The sequence below is a fragment of the Hippopotamus amphibius genome, chromosome 17 (genome assembly GCF_030028045.1).
Source record: "Hippopotamus amphibius kiboko isolate mHipAmp2 chromosome 17, mHipAmp2.hap2, whole genome shotgun sequence".
Taxonomy (NCBI): Eukaryota; Metazoa; Chordata; class Mammalia; order Artiodactyla; family Hippopotamidae; genus Hippopotamus; species Hippopotamus amphibius.
In genome coordinates, this window is record NC_080202.1 from 52,016,358 (window position 1) to 52,036,699 (window position 20,342).

The 20,342-nt window shown below is 58.8% G+C and overlaps 1 protein-coding gene across 5 annotated transcripts in view; it reads right to left on the reverse strand.

Annotated features, from left to right (window-relative positions):
• Nucleotides 1–20,342, reverse strand: part of ASPSCR1 (ASPSCR1 tether for SLC2A4, UBX domain containing) — a 30,624-nt gene that overhangs the window by 9,325 nt on the left and 957 nt on the right. For all 5 annotated transcript variants that reach the window (XM_057714055.1, XM_057714056.1, XM_057714058.1 and 2 more), the window contains exons 2-7: nucleotides 20,188–20,243; nucleotides 17,163–17,277; nucleotides 15,787–15,887; nucleotides 7,741–7,798; nucleotides 6,674–6,747; nucleotides 5,899–6,334 (exon numbers count right to left, since the gene is read on the reverse strand). In XM_057714055.1, the coding sequence (XP_057570038.1) occupies nucleotides 5,899–6,334; nucleotides 6,674–6,747; nucleotides 7,741–7,798; nucleotides 15,787–15,887; nucleotides 17,163–17,277; nucleotides 20,188–20,243 (840 nt within the window). The remainder of the gene's footprint in view (nucleotides 1–5,898; nucleotides 6,335–6,673; nucleotides 6,748–7,740; nucleotides 7,799–15,786; nucleotides 15,888–17,162; nucleotides 17,278–20,187; nucleotides 20,244–20,342) is intronic.

Genomic DNA, 20,342 nt, shown 5'->3' on the forward strand with positions numbered 1-20,342 from the left:
GCGCGTGACAGATGAGGAAACAGGCACGGACATGACCCTGAGGGGAGGAAGAGCACACGTCTGCAGGCTCCAAGGGTGGGGCCACAGGTGACCCAATCCTTCTGGTGAAACACCAGGCAGGGGTCTCTCATTTCCTGCAAGCACACGACCCTGGCAAAGACTCCCACGTCCCAGCCTCCACCGAGGGTATTACAGACAAGAGAACACCCAGAAAACCAGAAAGGAGAAAGGTGGAAGGAGAGAGAGGACAAGCCAGGCTGTCTGCGAAATGGATGATACTGGCGAGGGGCCCAGAGGGCGCGTGGGAGGGATGAGACCCTCCAGAGGCGGGGGGACAGGAGTACCCTCTGCGGGTGACATTCAGAGGAGGCCCTGGGAGATGGCCTGAGGCTGGACTAACACCTGGGCCGACCAGCCATGGGAACTTGGGGACCAGCCACCAGCTGTGGATGGCCACAGGTGCCTTCAGAAACAGTCTCCACCACACCGGGATGGACCCTTCAAGGGCGACCCGAGGGGAGGAAGGTGTGAGGGCACTGCCCACCCTCAGCCCCATGCCAGGTCAGCGCGGCCACAGGCACAGCTAGAAGCCAGGCCTGGAGGAGACACGGGGACAGGGTGCGGGGCTGAGACGTGGGCCCAAGGTGTCCCCCAGCTGCTTGACATGCTGCACTGGCCATGGCATGAGTGGCTGAGAACCTACTTGGGCACACAGGGGTCCCTTCATGTCAGAAGTGGCCTCACTGCCCATTGAGGTTTCATTTTTTTGACGGTAATTTTCCAGGACATGATGACATAGGGAGAAAAAATGTAAAAACTACTTGGAGGTGACCTCAACCCCAGATTTTCCAGCTTCCCTGTGAGGGCTCTTGTTTTCCTCCCGCCCTCCCACCCCCCTCTTGCCCAGACTGTCCTCTGACAATGGTTTTTGGTAACAGGGAATGTGAAGCGTTTCCCCTTGAGGCTTGGAGCTGAAATGAAACACTACGCGGGAGTAACAACGGGCCAAGCCTCCGTCACTCTCAGAGCCGGCCGCCCTCCGGAGGCAGCGCTGTGCCAGCAGGAGGCCGGGCCCCACCGGCGAGGCTGCACTGAACCCGAGCCCCTCGCCCGCTGGGCCCGCCAGCGGCACAGGTGGAGGCCACGCCTGCCCCAGCCCTGGGCTGATGTCCACACCTGGGCCTGCCCACCTCCCGAGCAGGAAACGAGAGCAGATCCTTCAGAAAAGAAACGCTGGGCTGCAACAGCGACACGGGCACCCTGCAGCCTGGCGGCTTCTGCGCCCTGGCGTGACCTGCGTGTCTCTCTGTGCACGTGGCGCACGAACCCCCAAAGGACTGAAATAAGCAAACGCAGGGTGTGGGGTGGCTCTCCTCGTCCACGGGGGAGACGCCGGCCCCCGGCCAGCAAGCCCAGGGGTGGACGCACACAGCGGACCGAAGGCCAGGAGCAGTCCTGCAGGGGGGGCCCCTGATCAGGACGGGGGCCTGCAAACCAGACGGCGTGGCCCTGCGGGCAGCTCTGGGGATGCCAAGGGGTGCTCCGGCGGCCCGTTCTCCACCACGGCTCCGCAGCCGGGGTGTCTGTCTCTCCCCGAGTCCAGTCACGGCTGAGACACAGGAGGACCGGGACAGCTGGAGGGCACCTGCCTGTCACCAGGCTTCAAAAACCGCCTCAAGACTCAGTTGGGGCCTTCAAAGAGGCTGACCCATCTGCCAACAAACCGCAGAGGGCGTCCCAATTAAGGCCACGCTGGAGCCCTGGGGCTGTCCACAGACACGGGCAGGCTCACACCATGCCCCGAGCCCACGCACGCGGGACAGTGGCTGGCGCTGTGGGGGGGATGGCACAGACAGGCACCCCAGGCCAAGAGGAGGCAGGCGGCAGGTCAGCAAGGGGCACCGCTCTCGGCCCACCCCCGCCCCCAAGTCCTGGCCAGGCTCCCCTCAGCTCCGCGTGCTCTACACCTTCCTGTAAACCAGGGGCAGCCAGAGGCAAAGCCGACGCCTGCCCTCAGACACGGGTGCAAGGTGCAGAGGAAGTGCCCAGGGCCACGTCTTCCGGGGATGAGCCCACCCCCTGGAGGGCGAGGGGCAGGCAGGGGAGACTGCGGTCAGTCCTCCCTGCCCAGGGGGTTGGGGCCTTTGATCACAAACCCCTATGCCAGCTGCGTGGGGGGATGCCTGCTGGGGAGCGCGGCCCAGCAGCACAAAGAGCCGCGGGGCAGCCTCCCGGGCCAGCGGAAGGACTTCAAAGGACAGGCCAGGGGCCGCCGGGCAGCCCCAACCTCTCCCCGCACCCGGTTCTGACGGCCAGTAAAACTACCTTCTAATAATTAATGTTCTGACATCAAAGGCAGGAGCCGCCCGGGTCTGTAAACCATCCTGGGCCTCAGCCGAGGACCTGCCTGTATTTCATCCTGTCTCTTCTGACTCTTCATTCAAATCCAAAACCACACACAGGCAAAACATTAATGGGAAACTTGGAAACTCTTTTTGATTACTAAAGTGTACCTTTGAAGTTCCCCCAAAAGTTCTGTTTTGTTCCCTTCTCCCCTCCCCCAGGACTCGAGGGGACACAAAGCAGACACCATGTGGCCAGCCGGGCCTCCGGGTGCACGGCTGTCAGTGTGACAGGAGGCGCGAGGCGGGCGGGTGGGGGGACGCGCCACAGCCAGCCAGCTGCTGGGGCTCCCAGATCAAAGACGCGCTGCTGGCGGCCAGGCGGACCCTCCCCGGGACTCCTCCTTCCTGGGGCCCCTGGGGTCAGCGCTCGGGGAGGCACTGGGATCCTGTGCCTGACAGCAACCACCTAGCAGGCTGGCACCAGACCAGGCCACTCCCCGCACAGCCGTGGGGCATCAGCAGGTTCCCAAGAGACCCACAGAGCCACAGCCTTTAGGGTGTGAAGACAGCCAGCCCCGGTACTATTTCTGGCCCCCAAACCCAGGGGCCCCCAGAAAGAGCAGGCCCGAAGGGAGTCGGGCCTCCGGCCGGGGCTCACCCCAACCACAAGGCTCTGCTTTTGACAGCGGATTCTGGGCCCAGGTGACGATGCTGTGAGACTAGGGGGGCTTCATACTAGTGTCCGATGCAGCCCAAACATCAGTTTAGAAGCCAGTGGGGTCCCTGAAGGGCCGGGGCACCACCACCACCTCCCCAGGACGGACATTCACAGGGCTTGGGACTGACTCAGTTCCCTTCCCCTCCCCCGTCCATTCAGCAAGAACACACAAAGGATGGTTCAGGGAGCAGGAGGAAGCCCCTGCCGCCTGGCCCTCTGCAGGCACTCAGGCTCTGTCCCATGGCTAAGCCTCCCCACCCCGCCTGCCCCAGGGAGGCACAGGTGCCCCTGCCCCTCCACCCTCCTCAGGTGTGTGACCTGGAAGCAAGAGTGGGGAGGGCACTCTAGAAGAGACAGGATGCAGGCTCCATCACTGAAATATTAGCTAACTGCAACTCAGAGTGTAGCTAAACACATCACTGAAACTGGACTGATCCGTGGAACACAAGGACAGCTCAGTGGGGGAAATCTATCCAAATCTCACCACATGAACAAACTAAACAAGAAAGAAAGCATGGAATGACCTCAATGTGAGAAGAGCAGTTCATAAAACACCACACTGGGACTTCCCTGGTCGCGCAATGGTTAAGAATCTGCCTGCTAATGCAGGAACACGGGTTTGGGCCCTGGTCTGGGAAGATCCCACATGCCTCGGAGCAACTAAGCCCGTGCACCACAACGACTGAGCCTGCACTCTAGAGCCTGCGCGCCTAGAGCCCGTGCTCCACAACGAGAAACCACCACGAGACGCCCGCGCACCGCAACGAAGACCCAAAGCAACCAATAAAAGTAAAATAAACTTAAAAAACAAAAACACAAAATCACACTTATGATAAAGAAAAATTCTCAGAGAATTAGGAACAGAAACTCTTGACTTGATAAAGACTTTTCACAGCCCACAGCGTCCTTCACAGATAAATTTAGATACTCCCTCTGAGACCCACGTCAAGACAAGGATACCTACTACATGTGCTGCTATTCAACAGATACCAGAGACTCAATCACCGTCATAGGATGAGAAAAAAAAATGAGAGAACATCAAGGAAAAAAGATAAAACTGACATTACGCGCAGACACCACGTAAAACTGAGAAACAGCTGGAACCAGTAAAGCCAGTGAACAAGGCTGCAGGGTATAAACGCCAGCAGCATCCACTGCCCGGGGGCAGCCTCGCCATCCTCGCTCCACGAGCTCCCGCCCCAGGCAGGGAGCCCCGCCATGGCTCTCCATCACCTGGAAAGGTGATCTGTAAAAAGAAATTTCTTTCAGCAGCGGTATCCTTCTCATCCCATAAAACCTCACGCGGACCCTGAGTGTCAGCACGTGGAGCCGCTCTGGCTGGCGTGAAGGGCAGCAGAGGGTGGAGAACCTGCAGCCTCCACTTAGAGGGCGCAGCGGCGTCTCAGATGACGCCCACATGCACCTGTGCAGCCTCAAGGGCTCTGTAGGTGACAGCGTGCGGCCCAGGCTGGAAGTCCAGGCTGGCCCCACCGTGAGGCCTCTTTATTAAGAAAGACCCTCTCCAGCCACAAGCCAGAAGCCTAAGCTGGACGCTGGATGAATGCTTGAGCCTCCTCACAGAGCAACCCCAGGAGGCAGGGGGCCCAGGACAGCCCAGGAGCCCAAGACATCGGGAAATCTACCACGTGCCTTTTCTGAAAACGGGGTCTGTGAGTGCTACTGAGGGTGCAGTGACACACAGGGACACAAAGAAGCCCACGGAAGCTCTGCCCATACAGCTTGTGAGAACCCTCCGGGAGCACGTCCCAGGTGCGCTCTGAGGAGAAAGTCTTGCCCCGGCCCCTGGCTCAAGCACCAACAAACAGGGGCCACACCCGTCCCCCTGTAGGAGCTCTGACATGGCTGCAACTGGCCACGGAGGGGCGGGCCGGACCCACAGGGGACCCGAGATGGCCTCAAGGGTCGGGACCATCAGACGGCGTGGGGGGCAGACACTGGCCACACGCCCGACTTCTGCAGAGGTGCCGCCCCCCTGGGGGTCCCCTTGCTCAGCATGATACAAGACGCAGGGCCCCTCCCACCCCCAGAATGGGTGTGTGGTCAGAAAGGCAAAGGGGGGCGGGCGTCACGGTGGGGGACGCTGTGAGACGGGGACAGCTCAAAGGTGCCCAAAGACAGACTCAACGTCGAGAAGACCAAAAGCCCAACGCTGCTCTGACGGCAAGTGTCTGTGCAGTAAGCTGCACCTCGATAGAGCTGATCACACAGGAAGACAGCATCAGGGAGGCACCCCAGGGCCTGGGCCGTCTCATCGCAGCTCAGCGAGGGCTGCACGCCTCCCTCCCAGCTGTGGCTCAGAAGGCCATCAGGAACTTCCAAGAAGTCCCCACCAGAGATGCCCAAGGCCCCACCCACAATGCTTGTGAAGAGTGCGGAAACTCACGCTCTCGTGCCTGCCTGGCACACGCCCCGCATGCCCAGTGGCCAGCAGTGGGACACAGCCGGGGAGCAGGGGCATGCCTGGCTCGGGAGTAAATGTGGCATGGGACAGTCAAGGCCAAACCACCTGCACGTCAAAAGCCAGTCAAAGCCCCCAGCCCAGCAAAAGGCGGAAGAGCTGGCTCCGAGGCTCTGGGGAGGATGGCTCTCTCAGCTGCGACACGGCCACAGGGACACACAGGTTTCACAGACCCCACCAACTGTACATCTAAAATGGTAACCCGAAGCTGATTTCAGGCAAAACAAAACCCAAAAAAATCACTTCCCTGAGAAGATGAAAACACACCCAGCGACCCTGGTGCACCCTGGGCTGACCGTCCCATGAGGTCAGGTGCGGTCGGGAGGAAGGACCCCAGCGCCCAGCGCGCCCCTTACCGGCTCCATCTCTGGCTGAGGATCCTGGCCAGGCCTCGACTTCTTTGGCTTGGAGGGGCCTGCGGGGCTGGAGAAGGACTTTGGCAGTTTGGCTGAAGATGACATCGGAGGCCTCGCGGACCCGGAGGGGCCCCCTAGTCGCTGTCCCCCACCCGAGAAAGGAACAAAGGGGGCTGGTGTGGGCTCCTTAGAGATCTGCTTCGCCTGAGCGTCCACTGGCTTCGGGCCCACGCCCTCCACGCGGCCGGCCCCGGGGCTCGCTGCCCCATCCTGACGGCTCACATCGCCCTGGCTGAGCCCCGCTGAGCTCAGCGGAAGCAGAGGGCTGCTGGCTGCCTGGTCGGGTGACGTGGAGGGGACCGGGCTTCCTGGGCTTCTGCTCCAGGAGGCCCCGGGCCCCTGCTTGCCAGCGGAGTCACATCGCCTCATGGAAAACCTGCGTGGGGAGGCCCGGAAAGCATCAGTGAAACTCCACCCACGGACCCCGGGGTCTCCCAGTGCCAGCATCATACCTTCTGGTAACTACCAAGCTGAACCTGAAAGCACCCCGCGGCCCTTCCCGACCCTCTGCACCTCACAGGGGAAGGAGCGTGCATGGGGCGGCCGCACCAGCCCTGCTGAGGGCAGTCCCCCCGATGCTGTGCCCCACGGTGCCCAGCCCCCCAGGCTGCAGGCGGGAGAAGCCACGGGTGAGGGGCTGGGCTTTCTCCCATTTCCGTTTCCTTTCCTCTGAGACCCCGGTTTTCTTCCCTAAACCAGACCCAAGGACCCCTACCTGATGATGGCACTGCCCCCGGTGAGGCCCAGCGAATGCAGCGTCGTGCTCTGCAAGGCAGCTCTGCCGGTCACCTGTGCGGAGGGAATAAGACATCCCGCTGACCCCTGGCCGACGAAGCTCCCTCGCGCGCCGATTCTTCCTCATGCGGCCTCCCCCAGCCCGGGCACTGTGTCACCAGCACCACGGGGTAACCCAGCCAGCCCCAGCTCCCCAAAGGCCTGGGTCCAGCCCCCTGCAGCCCAACCTACACCTAAGCATTTGTTCGCTGGTCCACGTCTGTCTCCCCAACCGCACCCCATGCAAGGGCTGGGTGGGCAGGGCTTGAGCCTGGGGTAGCCACCTCTGGCCAGCTGACCAGCCCTCTGAGGGCTGGAACGGACCACAGTGGCCCTGATCCAGGCCCAGGTACCTGAGGCCTAGTGGTGTGTCTCCTCCAAGGGAGGAAGCATCCCCCCAGGTCCCTTCCACTCACAGCCCTGGAACCCCCACCCCACTGGGTCAGGAACCTCAAACTTGGATAAATAGGAAGGTGTGTCCCGTCCACATCAGGGGCCCCTCGGGGACAGTGGCCATCCCAGGCCAGGAAAGGGCGCTTGGCCAGAGTTGAAACAAAAAGCCCCTGTGAGCCAGGGGACCGAGTGCCAGGAGGGTCCCCCGTCACGGGCGGGCAGGCGGGGACAGGCAGGGCCTCAGTGCCAGGCCAAGTCTGCACCACGCCACACTCGGTTTTGAAAAAGATCAAAACATTGAGCAAAGCAAATATTTATTAAAATGAAACCACTTTTGTGACTCTTGGGCTTTGAGAGAAGCTGAGAAAACAAACAGGGCTCTGAGGGAGGTTTGGGAGCAGCCCGGGCGGCCCGTGGTCGGTTCCAGCCGCGCCGGCGTCCTGCCTTTTTTTCCATGAAACACATCATGCTTTCAGGGCCCAAGTCTGCCTGTCGCTGCTTTGAAAGGTCTGAGGGAGTGAATTTTCCAGATTGGAAAGTGAGGCTGGGCCCGTGTGGCGGCTGGGAGTGGGCGGTGGGGCGTGGGCCAGGCGGGCGGGCCCGCAGCTCACCTACCTCATCCCTCATGTACACACAGACCGGGCTGGCCTCACACGGCTGCTCTAGACGTTCCCTGCGAGGAGAGCGAAGAAAGCATCACAGGCGGCCACGGCCGCCCTCGGGACGGCACCCCGGCCAGCCACCGCGGGGGACCTGCCCACCCTGGCCGCTCCATGCTGGCCATCAGCCCACGGCCTGGGGGCGCCTCCCACCTGACCCTGGCCTCCAGGCCCAGAGCCAAGGAAGGACACAGAACAGGGGGACGGCAGCCAGCTCCCAGACGTGCCTCGCCCGGCTGCCCACGGTGCCCGGGGCAGGCGATGAGAACGTTCCCGGGGGCCGTGACCTGGGCTTTTATCGGAAGCTGTCCCGAGGGGGCTGCTGCCACCAGAAGCACCAGGGGCACTGGGCACGGAGCTATCACACAGACTCCGCAGGGAGAGTGGGGCGATGCCGGGACAAACAGGGAGCTGGGCAGCGGGCCCGGCCACCAACGCCCCTCCTCTGTAAACCAGACCCGGAGGTGCCAGGGAAGGGCCCCCGGGAAGCACAGCTGGGCGGGCTGGAGGATGGTGGGCATGCAAGCGCACAATCACGTACACAGCCTCAGCACGGCCGACGCCACTCACACCAGCCTGTACCTCGACGGCCGCCAAGGCTCCAGGGCGCAAGGTGGCCGGCCCCTGGCTTTGGACGGTAAATTGCTGGCGGCAGGCCTGTGACAACCAAGGGAAGTTCATTTCTGCGTTTCCTGACACACAACCGTAGAACTAGCCCCCCAAAAATGCCCATCGCACACCTATCGGCAGTGCCCCAGGCCTGTTCCTCTCCTCCAGGAAGGGTGACACGGGGCTGTGCCTGCCAGAGCAGGGGACCTGGAGCACCCTCCGGCGTGCAGCGCTGCCTTGCCGAGCCCAGGGCTCAAACACGGAGGTGGCTGGGACTGGAGACGCGGGCTGAGCTGGTGACGGTACATGGACACTCGGCTACCTGGGCCCGTCCCAGAGACCCACGACACTGTCCTCTGCTTGGGTTCAGTGTGTGTTCTCCTGTCTCTCTTGTTCATTTTCAGTTTTTGCTTTTGTGTTCTCCCCAGGGCTGACACACAATCCGGAGCCTGCTACGGGGGCCCCTGGAGGAGGTCCCTGGCCACCTCCCACTGGCTGACGGCCTCGTGGCGCTCACCCCGGGCTCTCCCCAGCCCGTGCTCCCCATGAAGCTGTTCCCCAGAGCCACGTGGCAGCCCTCCATGCCGGGTGTGACCCCGCACACATAGCAGGGCCAGGCCTCAGGAAAACACAAGACCCCAAAGTGCCAGAGAGACAGCCCTGGCCAGACCCACACGCTCTTCGTTCTGAAGCCCACACAGAGGAAGAGCGAGGGAAGATACTCCAGCAAACAAGATCCCAGGGCCAGAGAGGAGGAAGGAGGTGGGGAGACACAGGGGTCCTGCTCCTTTCAACGGCAACAGCGACAGCAGCTGCCGGGGCTCAGAAGGCTGGCTGACTGCCCACCACACGACGAGCGGAGTCCTCTCCACTCTCGGGGGCTCTGGCCAGGCGTGCTCCCTCGAAATCCTTGCCCAGGGCACCCGAAGGCAGCACAGGGGCCACGAGTCACAAACAGGGACGAGAGCACAGCAGCACCCGGGAAGGCCTGCCTGCCTGCCTGCCGCCCTCGGAGGCCTCTGGACATCAAAGAGCAGCTCAGCTTTGATGTCGGCTCCTCCAGAGGGATCGGATTCCCGTGTGTGGGATCTGAGGAGAGGCCTGTAAACACGCCGAGGGGAGGGGCAGCCGCGATCGCTTCCAGACTTTCCTGGCCAATTAACAGCGCTCTCCCGTCCGGCCACGGACAGTGGACCAAGAGGTTCCAGCTCACTGCAGAGCTGAAGCCACCACTCCCCGCCACAGACCTTGTTAGAGTTCCACATGCCTCAGACGGAGCTTAGCAGGGGCCTCCTGGGGACCCATGTGCCCCGGACCTGCTCCCGCGCACCCGCCCAGGCAGAGCCGCTGGAAGCCACTCGGCCCGAAGGGACGGTGCTGGGGAGGAACGGCAGGATCTCACTGCGTAAGGCCAGCACGTCTGCTCCCGGGGCCAAGCTGGGCGCCAGCGGGCTCCACCAGGCGGGGCAAAGGTGCTGCTGCTGCGTTCCTCACCCACCGTGGGGAATGTCACCCCACAGACACGGGCCATCTGCTCACCCAGACGCCTCCCAGCAGGGCTCCCGGGGAGGTGACGCGGTGAACTGGTGGCAAGGCGGGTATCTGGAGCCCCTTCGGTTTTTGTCACCTGCTTTGGCCTGACCAAGTTGGGCTGGTATCAACTCAGATGCCACCAACACAAGCCTGGCACCACAGTAACCATCAAAACAGACAAAAACAAATTGGAACAGCGTGGTAATTTCATGCTCAGAGGGGCCCCCGCTGCCACAAGGAGGCCCAGGGCGGGGGAGGCCACAACCCCAGGGGCCAGGTGACTCCATCCACCACCACCCAGCAACCCAGCCCACAGAGATGAGCCTGGGGCCGGAGGGAGCAAAGAAACTGAGGCCTGGCCGAGTCACAGAGATTCCTCCTCCAGAGCAGATGGAGCAGGAACTTTCAAGAGAAAGGCAGTCTCTGGCCTTCCCAAACAAGACGCCGGGGCGGGAGTTGGGCGGGGGGGGGGGGGGGGGGTTGCTGTCCAAGAACCCTGAACAGACACCCCAGCATCTATGCTTCTGGCTGCCAGCCCACAGGGCTCTGGGTCCGGGCACAGCGTGACCACAGGCTGGCCTCCAACCTCACCGGCAGCCCCTCCCTGCAGCCCGCTGCGCCCTGGGGGCCGTACAACCCTGGGAGAACAGGCGGATGCCTGCCTTCCCCAGGAACACGCGCGTCTCTGCTTTTATTATCCACGGGATGAACATGGCTGAGATGCACCAGTGGGCTCGGCCGTGAAATCAGGCCAGATGCAGAGAGGAGGCAATGGGCTTCAGCGAAAAATTCACCCTGGCATGGCCTGCCTGGAGCCCTCCCTGCAGCGGACGCCCAAGAAGCAGAGAGGAGGACTGGCCAGCCCACACGGAGCCAGTGCCATCCGTGGCGGCTACCAGTCCACACGGGTGCTGAGCACGCGCAGGGCAGCTGGCCCAGAGGGAGGCCGGCTCCAAGCGTGAGACATGCCGGATTTCAAAGACCTCCTACCAACAAAGAATGTAAAATATCTCCTTTTTCCTGTTGATTACATGTTCAGAGGATAATATTTTGGATATATTGAGTCAAGTTAATTATATTCCTAAAATTAATTACACCCGTTTTTATTTTCTTTTGATGTGGCTACCAGAAAATTCTGAATTACCTCCATGTCCTGCACATGTGGCCCACATGGCATGTCCAGTGGACGGTTCATTGCTCCAGATGCTGGGGTCAGGGCCGGGCCACCATCCACCCTGATCCCCATGCAAAGGACCCACCACCTGACCAATAGTGGACCCGGGGTGCCATGCCCACCTGCCACAGTTCCTGGCCATGTACGGCACCAATTGCTCTGGGACACTTACCACTTCCCGAAAGCATCAAGTGAGAAAAACCAGCTTCCTGCTTGTCCCACTCTGTGGGGACCTGGAGACTTGGAATTCCCAGAGCTGCCCACCCCCGGCCAGCAAGGGAGCTGCTGTGAGCCAGCCAGAGCTCTCCTGCCTCATCGGACCTGTCAGGCGGCCGCCCCCACATCCACAGAGCCCTGCAGGGGTGGGCAGTTGACTGAAGCCCCCGCACGGCCCCAGCATGGCCTCACCAGCTCACCGGGCATCTGGCTGTGACTCTGGGGTCAAAGATGCCGCCCTCTCTCCCTCCCTCATCTGAACCCTGATTCACAGTTAGCGAACACCAGCTTCCAAGCAAAGGCCTGGATCTGTGCTTCTGGAGACGAAGTCTAGACAAGTCCCTGTTTGCCAGTCCAGCAATTCTGCCTCCAGAGTGAATTCTCAGGGCAGAGTGGGGCACAGAGCTCCAGCTGTCCACAGAGTGGGCTGGTTACGAGTGCACGCGCGCGCAAACACACACACGACAGGACTGCACAGCCAGGGAAATAACACTGAGGAGGTTTCCAAGAAAAAACGAAACAGTCACAGCAAGAAAGAGAGGGTGCGTACCACGCCGGGCTGAACACTGCGGGTGAGTGAAGGACTCGCTGCTCTGTGATGACTCCTCCCCGGGCCTACCTCCTCCTGAATGTCACCCCGTTTCTTCTGCCACTGTCCCCACTGCCCCCGAGTTCTGCTTCTTCTATCTTAAACCCAGTTTACCAACTCAGTCAGTCCTGAGAGGCTCGTGTGAACCAGTGTTCCCAGCACCTCGGCCCCTCCCCCAGAGGCGGCCCCCAGACCGCCCAGCTGACAACTCAAGGGCCAGGTGAGAGCATCGGCCTTCAACTGGGGAGGCCAGCAGCTGAGGAACCACCCGGGTCTTTCCAGGGAGGTGGATCCCATTCTGTGGAGCCCAGTCTCATTCCCTCTGGGTTACTCCTCGTTTTGGTGGGCACAGCCTAAGCTGGGGGCTTGGTGACATCGGCTCCCACTGCCCGTGCCTGGGGTCCACTGCCACTCGGGAAGCCCTGGTCGGCTCCCCATGTCCCTTGTCTGCCGCCTCCCAGGTGGCCCTGCCTGCCCTTTGGTGGAGCAGTCGGCAGGCAGCCTGCTCAGAGGGGGTGTGCGGTAAATGGGTGACCTTTTGTGTCTACAAATGGCTTTGTTTCATCCTCCCTCTTCAGCAAAATAGAGAACTCTAGAACAAATGAATTTCCTACACTATTCTCTTTTTTTAATTAATTAATTTATTTACTGGCTGCATTGGGCCTTCATTGCTGCACGCAGGCTTTCTCTAGTTGCAGAGAGTGGGGGCTCCTCTTCATTGCAGTATGTGGGCTTCTCATTGCGGTGGCTTCTCTTGTTGCGGAGCACGGGCTCTAGGCACGTGGGCTTCAGTAGTTGCGGCGCACGGGCTTACTAGCTCCGCGACACGTAGGATGTTCCTGGACCAGGGCTCGAACTCATGTGCCCTGCGTTGGCAGGAAGATTCTTAACCACTGTGCCACCAGGGAAGCCCTCCTACAGTATTCTAAAGGTACCACTCGGCCACCTTCCTGGTGGTTCCACGGGGAGCCTGAGGCCTTTGTGCAGGCCTGTCATCCCCCTCTGAGCGTGTGGAACCATCCCCTCATCTTCAGCCCCTGACAAGTCACAGTGATGCCACCAGATGAGGCCCCACTGGTGCAGGCACGGCCAGTCTGTCACTCTGGAAACACATGCCCTTCGGTTCCAGGATCGTTTCCCACCATCTTCACCAGCTTCCTTCTGTGTTTCTCTGTTTTCCTTCTAGAGATGCAGGAGCAGGAGCCAGCAGCCTGACCTGTCCGGATTCCCCTTCCTCTGGCCTCCATCCTCATGCTTGGCCACCTGCCTCTGTGGCTCCTCCCAGGAAGAGGGGTGGCAGGGACCCTGCATCCCAGGTCCACGCGTCGGATCCCAAGCCTCACATGGCCCCACGTGCCCTCAGACGTCTGCCACCGTGGAAAGAATGCGCTCAGGCAGGCCTCAGACCAGCCACACCAGCTAACCCTTAGGCGCATGAGCTGAACGGTAGATCCTCAGGCCACCAGCTGCTCCCAGACACGCAGCACCTTGTCACGTGTGACTGAGATTGTGCTGTCTGATCCACTGCCGTGGCTGACCCCTGCACCTCCTACTGTGGCTTTCCGATCCGCTCTCAAAGGCTCTTGTCTCTGAATGCTCCTTTTCAATGGCATCCAGCTCCAGTTCCAACAGTCTCTCCATCCTCGGAGAACAGGAACAAATGCCATCACCCGTCCTGACAGCTGCTGTTTCTTCCTGTCTGTGTGCATTGCCCTCTCATATCAGCCCTGCTCAAATGTCTGGGCCCCCTTGGCTGTGGGCTCCTGTTGACAGCCGGGGCTCTGGACACAGTGCAGCTGGCTATCAGTACCCAGGTGGTGATCTGGGGAGTCACCCATGCCAACCTTGGGAGCTTCCAGCATTTTGGGAGCCACATGGGGGAGCTCACACGCTCACTTACCCCCGTTCTCAGGACAGTGCGGGCATCTCCAGTCCAGAGAGCCCCACGATGCCCAGGGAACTACCTCTGGCTCCAGCAGCATGGAGTGGGATGGGACCTGGGACCCCACCTCATCAATGCCTACGCACCCCCCAGCCCCTTGGTGCCCTCCCCACCCACGTCCAGGCGCTGCCACTGCCTCAGCTCCTGCTCTCGCCATCCTCCAGGACGTATCTCTGTAAAGTCCTCTGATGGCATTTTAGTTGCCTTTGGGGAGGGAGAAGAATCACACGCTGTGTTGCATGGGTTCCTCCTACTCCTTATTTCTGCCTCAGGGCCTTTGCACTTGCTTCTCCCTTGACCCAGATGGCTCCTTCCCAGATCCTGGTGTACCTGGCTCCTACACAACCTTCCCCACCACCTCCCAAGGCGTCTTCCCTTCTCCTTTCTGAAATCTTCTGATAGCTCTGCATACATGCCTATGAGCTCTGGGAGACCAGGACACAGCTCCTTGCTAGAGCCCCAGCCCAGCCTGTGCTGAATAAATGAAAGAACAAAGGAGAAACAGAGGCAGAGGCCCCATCTTTTCAGCAGCTGAGAAGGCAGGTGCTGGCATCCCAGGCCCTGGGCTTTGAGGAGGCCCCCCCTCCTGTAGTTCTGTTTCCTCTTCTGAAAATAAGGGTAACAGCAACCGAACCCACCCCCCGCAGCCAACAGAGAACCCAGTCAGACAACAGGTGCCAAGAGCAGCACAGTGAGGTGGCAGCCTGTGTACTCGTCTTAGAAGCACTAATACTGTCAGAGGCCACCTGAGTGGGGGCACAGACTTCTCTCAGGACAGCGTCAGGGTAGGAAGCAGAGGCTGGCTGCAGGGGCGGCATCCCTGGCTGCCCAGGACCAGGCTTGCAGGAGGAGGAGGGGCCACCTGGTCTTGGCACAGTAGCCCACCGCAGCCTCGTCAGAGAAAGAACTGGGAACGGGGGACACCAGCAATCAGAGAAGGGGAGAGCCGTTCCATGGGGGCAGCTCAGGCGGGGGAGCAGGAATCTGGCTGGTAGGACTGCAGGGGCAATGGGTGCCACATCAGCTCAGGCTTTCCTACAGCGAGGCCCTGTCACCATGAAGGCCCTACCCAGAGTCCCCTCTGCCACACAGACAAACTGCGGGCCAGGCCCTGTTCTCAGCACCTGAGACACATTAACTCATTTCATCCTCACAGTCACCCCTGGGAGGCCCAGAGAGAGCAAGCAATTTGCCCATGGACACACAGCAACCACAACACCCTCCCACGGTCCCTTCCATTCTGTTGGCCGAGACCTTTAAAAGTAGACAAAGACTTCCAATCCGCGATGAAAAACCAAAACTTAAAAGACTACCAATTTGACACATTCAGAAACAAAGTTTAAACCATTAGTCATGAGATAGAAACTGACACACGTCAACAATTGTCAAGATATTTTCTTTAAATACAGACTATCCTCAGGATTTCCCTGGTGATCCAGTGGTTAAGAATCTGCCTTTCACTGCAGGAGATGCGGGTTCGATCCTTGGTCAGGAAACTAATATCCCACATGCCACGGGGCAACTAAGCCCACATGCCACAACTAGAGAGCCCGTGTGCCACAACTACAGAGCCCATGTGCTCCAGAGCCCATGCTCCACAACAAAAGATCCTGTGTGCCGCAACTAAGACCTGATACAGCCAAAACTAAATAAATAAATATAAATAAATAACTACAGCCCATTCTCACAATGAGGAAGTTTTACACCTGCAGCATCTGTCAGCTGAGACGCCCAGCACCCCACAAGCTCTTCCGGGAGGGTGAGGCTTGCCTGTCATACCAGGACACCCAGTAAAAAAGATGAGCTACTGGTGACCAGCACCTGCTAGTATGAGATCGAAGCAAAGCTCAGGCTTGCAGCTCTGGACCAGCCCAGTGACTGTTGCAGCATCCCCATGGCAGAGGGAGGCAGAGCCCCGAACCTGCTCACTGACACTTACCTGACTTGGGCAAAATGGCAGAGAAGCTCCCAGAGTGTCCGACCTGAGCAGAAAGTGTCTTGCAACCTAGAGCCATCGTCCAACTGGAGAGCAATGCGCACCTGAGGGACAAGATGCAGGAATTGAGTCAGGAAGAGGAGGAGCTACCCCAGCTGGACTCTGGACCAGGTTTGATCCTTGGGGCACAGGCAGAAGGTGCTGTGTTTGTTGAATTTTTTTTAGTAAGTGAGCACACTGCTTTGTAAGATAACTTTAACAATTATCTCTCTAAATGATGACACAAGTCTATAACCCATAAAGGGAGAAGTTCTTCTCTGGTCCCCCCGTCGAAAGACAGCCTCACTAAAGCACAAGTTCAGAGTCCCTAGGTGAGGACCTTGCACAGCCCCACCTGCCATAGCCCAGCGCGTGACTCTCTAGGTCATTGCTACTCCTGCCCTTCTGGCCAAGGGACTCTTCAAGGGCATGATTATTTACATTAAATCCCAATAACAAACAAAGGAGGAACTGTTCTGTGAGAAAGTGCGAAGGGGTCTCCAGTCATGCTCAAGGAACCCCCAAGGGAAGTCAGGGTTCCTTCTGTGTGAAAGGCTGAGAAGCACAACTGAAATGGATAAAGAGAGGTACTAGGCTCAGCCCCAGGCGCCTGACTCCTGGTGGGCTGTGGACAGAAAACTAACACCCCAGGGTCTGAGCCTCTTTGTCTCTCTACAGGGATGAAAACCACTTCCCTGCAGTGTGGGGAGAATTGGTGGTTTCATATGTAAAGGACCAATCTGGGCACAAAAGGGCAGCTATCACTATTGTTGCCTCTGTAGGCAGTAACCCCAGGACCCTAGGATTCACTAAATCCCTAGGACCTAAAAAGTTACTGATTTGGTAGAAAGTAGTGGGCTGTGGTCGGAAGACTCAGGCTGTGGTCTAGCCGAGACCAGTCAGAGGAAGCCTGCGCCCCTGAGCTGTGCGTCCTCACCCCAGAACTAAGGCTGCACTGGATGTCACACAGAGTCCTGTGGGCTCTATGATTCTTGGCAATTTTCTGACCAGAAATATTAGGTCGTATAGTGGATGCTGCCAGCATGCTGACATGAACACAACACAATTAACCGCCTCTCGACTCCCCAGAAACATTCAGCACAAAGAATGAAAAGTCTCATTTCCAATCATCTTTTGAAGTAGAAAAGTGGCTCTGGCCTGACCTAGAGAAGGCAGTCTCACCCTAGGACAAGGATGAGTGCCTTGCCTACACAGCCTCTGAAACAGCCACGCTCCCCACTCCATCTGCTCAGCATGCTGATACATCCTGTGGCCCAAATGGTCTAAGTGAAAGAGCCGGGAGGAGAGGTGCCACCGGTCCCTCCCTGAGACCCACCTACCATGTTCTCGGGCCCCTCGCGGCTCCGGGAGATGGGTACCATCTCCAGCTTGGCGTTATTGGGCAGATTGGCGAATCTCCACTGGAGAGAGAGGTCAAGCACATTCCTCTGAAACCTGCAAAACAGACCAAAGCCATGGGCTGCCCACCAACCTGAACACAACCCAGGCCTGCCGGGAGCAGGGTACACGCAGAGCGATGCCCATGTCCGGCCAGCAATTTCACAGCCCAAGGTGCCAAGGCTGCAGGAAAAGAGTGATGGCCGGCAAGCCTCCAAAGACAGGGTGGGTCCCTGACTCCAGCAGTGGGTCTTCCAAAGGAAAGACTGAGCAGTGATACAGTTTGGGCAAGAACAGAGAGAACACAGATGGGTCACCCCTGGGGCAAACCAAGGGCCTGCTCCCTCAGACTGTGAAGCTGCGGCCAGCTCAAACTCAGAAGATAAAAGCACACGTGGGCACGACTGAGGGGCATGCACCTTGCTCTGTGCAGAAAAGTTCTAACAGAACAATGCCCTGTCATCACGGCCCGGAGCTACACTCTCCCTGTGCTGCTGGCCACCGGCCAAAAGGACCCACTCCCATCGCTCCTGCTTCCTGCCATCCTTGCATGCAGGGCTGCAATCCCAAAGACCAGTGACAGAAGCAAAGGTTCTAGAGAACCAAGCAACGAATGACCCGGCCTAAAGTCCCCACAAAGAGCCAGGCCCTCACAGTGGCCAGGATTCGGCAATGAAGGGCTGAGAACGCCATTCCCAGCTTGCAAAGCCAGGTCCTCCAACCCTGGAGCAGCCCATCAGTCTCTCTGCCCGAGTCCTGAATGTTTTAGGCACTGCAGAGACCTGGCAGCTTAGAGCCTCCAACAAATAAGGAAGAGGCCCATGTGGGCCCACAGCCTCCCCTGACCCTCATGCACAGAGCTCCTGGATCCAAGCAGGGATGGTTCTTGGAAGGAACTGAGGGGAGCGAAGTGAACTGGTGAGTCAGGAAGGAAATATCCACAGCCAGGAGGGGAGGGCAGGCGGAGAATCCAGGGACCTCCGAGACACCTGCTAGTCTCTACTGCTGGCCTGCCCTCCCAGGAAGCTCGGTCAGGTCACGGTCAGCCTGCTTCACAAACAGGAAACTCAGACGAGAAGTGCCAACAGGTGGCCCAGGTCACCCAAAGGCAGTGCTAGGACCACAATATGCAGCTCCTAATGTCCAGCTCAGATCACACCTCGTCTGTGGACTGGCAAGGAGTCAGATACCCACTCCTGAGAAAAGGAGAGAGAGGAAGGGGTGTGGGACTTGGAAGCCTAGACACTGTGTCACCCGTGGGCAGGGAGAGTGGCGGCCAGGTGGCCCTGGAGCCTGCCAGACCCTGGGCCCTCTCCTCCTGGCCCCCTTAGCTCCCAGGAACCCTACAGGAAGGAGAACCATCACTGTTAACCCTACAGATCACTTGGGTCTGAGAAAACCTCCTGCCCACAGCAGAAAACAGTACTGCCATGTGGCCCCGATTTTATAAGAGACAGAGGCCAGGATGAATCACCAGGAGAGCGAATAAGAGAACTTTTTTATGCCACTCAGAAATCAGACTGTGAGCTCTATTTTTAATGAAAGTTTAGAAAAAAAAACTACAGCACTGGCAAGAGAATGTGAGATTTGAATATACACAAAGTGGTCACCCAACGGTATGAATGCCAAGGTGCCTTCGGAAACAATGGTTTTCTGAACATGAATAGGGCATTTAGAAGACTTGGGGAAAAAAGAACTTCGACAACCATCTTCAACACTGGCTGGAAGCTGCCATACAACCTTAACGTCAAGTGCAAGACAGGACAGCAGACCTAAGGAAAACCCAAGAAGGGGGGGATCGGAGCCCTGGAGATGAGAGGAAGGGATCTCACATACATGCATGTACAAGATGCTGCCTCCTGTGGCAGTGGCAGCAGTTTTTAAACAAATTACACAGTCAGTGGATACAAAGGAGACAAAAGAAAAATCAATACATGTTGTAAGAGTCCAACCAGGCACCATGTGGAGGTCTCAGGCAGGTTCAAGGAGAGCAAAGAAAGGGCACACAGCTCTGTGACAGGATGCCAAGGGACGGCCTAGCACTGGCCCTGGGATTCTCGGTGGCTGGGCAGGAGGCAGAGATCCGGAATGACGTGAGGGCATCTCCGCTCAGACCTGCCCTGCAGAGGCCCACATGAGAGGCAGCATAGGCCAGGTGTAGCAGAGCAGGCTCCCACACCTTGGGCTCCTCTCTACCCCTGATGTGAGGACAGCCATACTGTGAAGGACACGCTGCTGAGGGGGGAAGCTCCCCATGTGGGATACAAACCTATACCCACTGGTGCAAGGTTTTGACCCTTTCATTGCCTTAGACCCCTCGAGAATCTGGTGAAAGCCCTCTCTTTGGAAAAATACCTGCACACAAAGACCCATGCACACACCTCAAGGGGCTGTGAGACCACCAGAACCCATCTACAGTTAGCAGGTTTCTTCCCATTTCTCCGTGACCACCTCCTCTTGCTCTCAGAGCCCCACCGGGAACTTACACAACCAAATGCACAAAAGCCCTCTGCAGTGGGTGGAGTGGTGACCCCTAAAAAGATATATTCACATCCTAGCCCCCAGAACTCATGAATGTGACCTCATTTGGAAACAGGGCCTTTGCAAATGTAATTAAGGATCTCGAGATGAAGTCATCCTGGATTATCTGGTAGGCCCTAAATGCAAAGACGAGTGTCCTTATAAGAGACAAAAGAGAAGAGACACAAACAACACAGGAAGCAGGGAGGCAGACTGGAGGGAAGCGGCCACAAGCCCAGGGACATCTGGAGCCCCAAAAGCTGGGAGAGGCAAGACAGGGTCCTCCCCTAGACCTCTGGAGGGAGAGTGGCCCCACCTACATGGTCATTAGGAGCTTCTGGCCTCCAGGGGGTGAGAGAATAAACCCGTGTGTGTTTAAGCCCCAGCAGGACCCTGGGGGAAGGGTGGATGGATTCGGAGCCCGGAGCCCGGCCAGGGCAAACTCACTTCAGGTCGTACTCGTTGGGGTCAAAGTCTTGCCGACGGCAGGTGTCCTCCAGGACCTAGGGGCGAGATTAGGGCATAAGCCACTGTGTCTGTCCTGGTCGCCCGGGGACGGGGGCAGGCAAGTGCCACTGAGGCAGCCGAGGGCACGAAGTCCA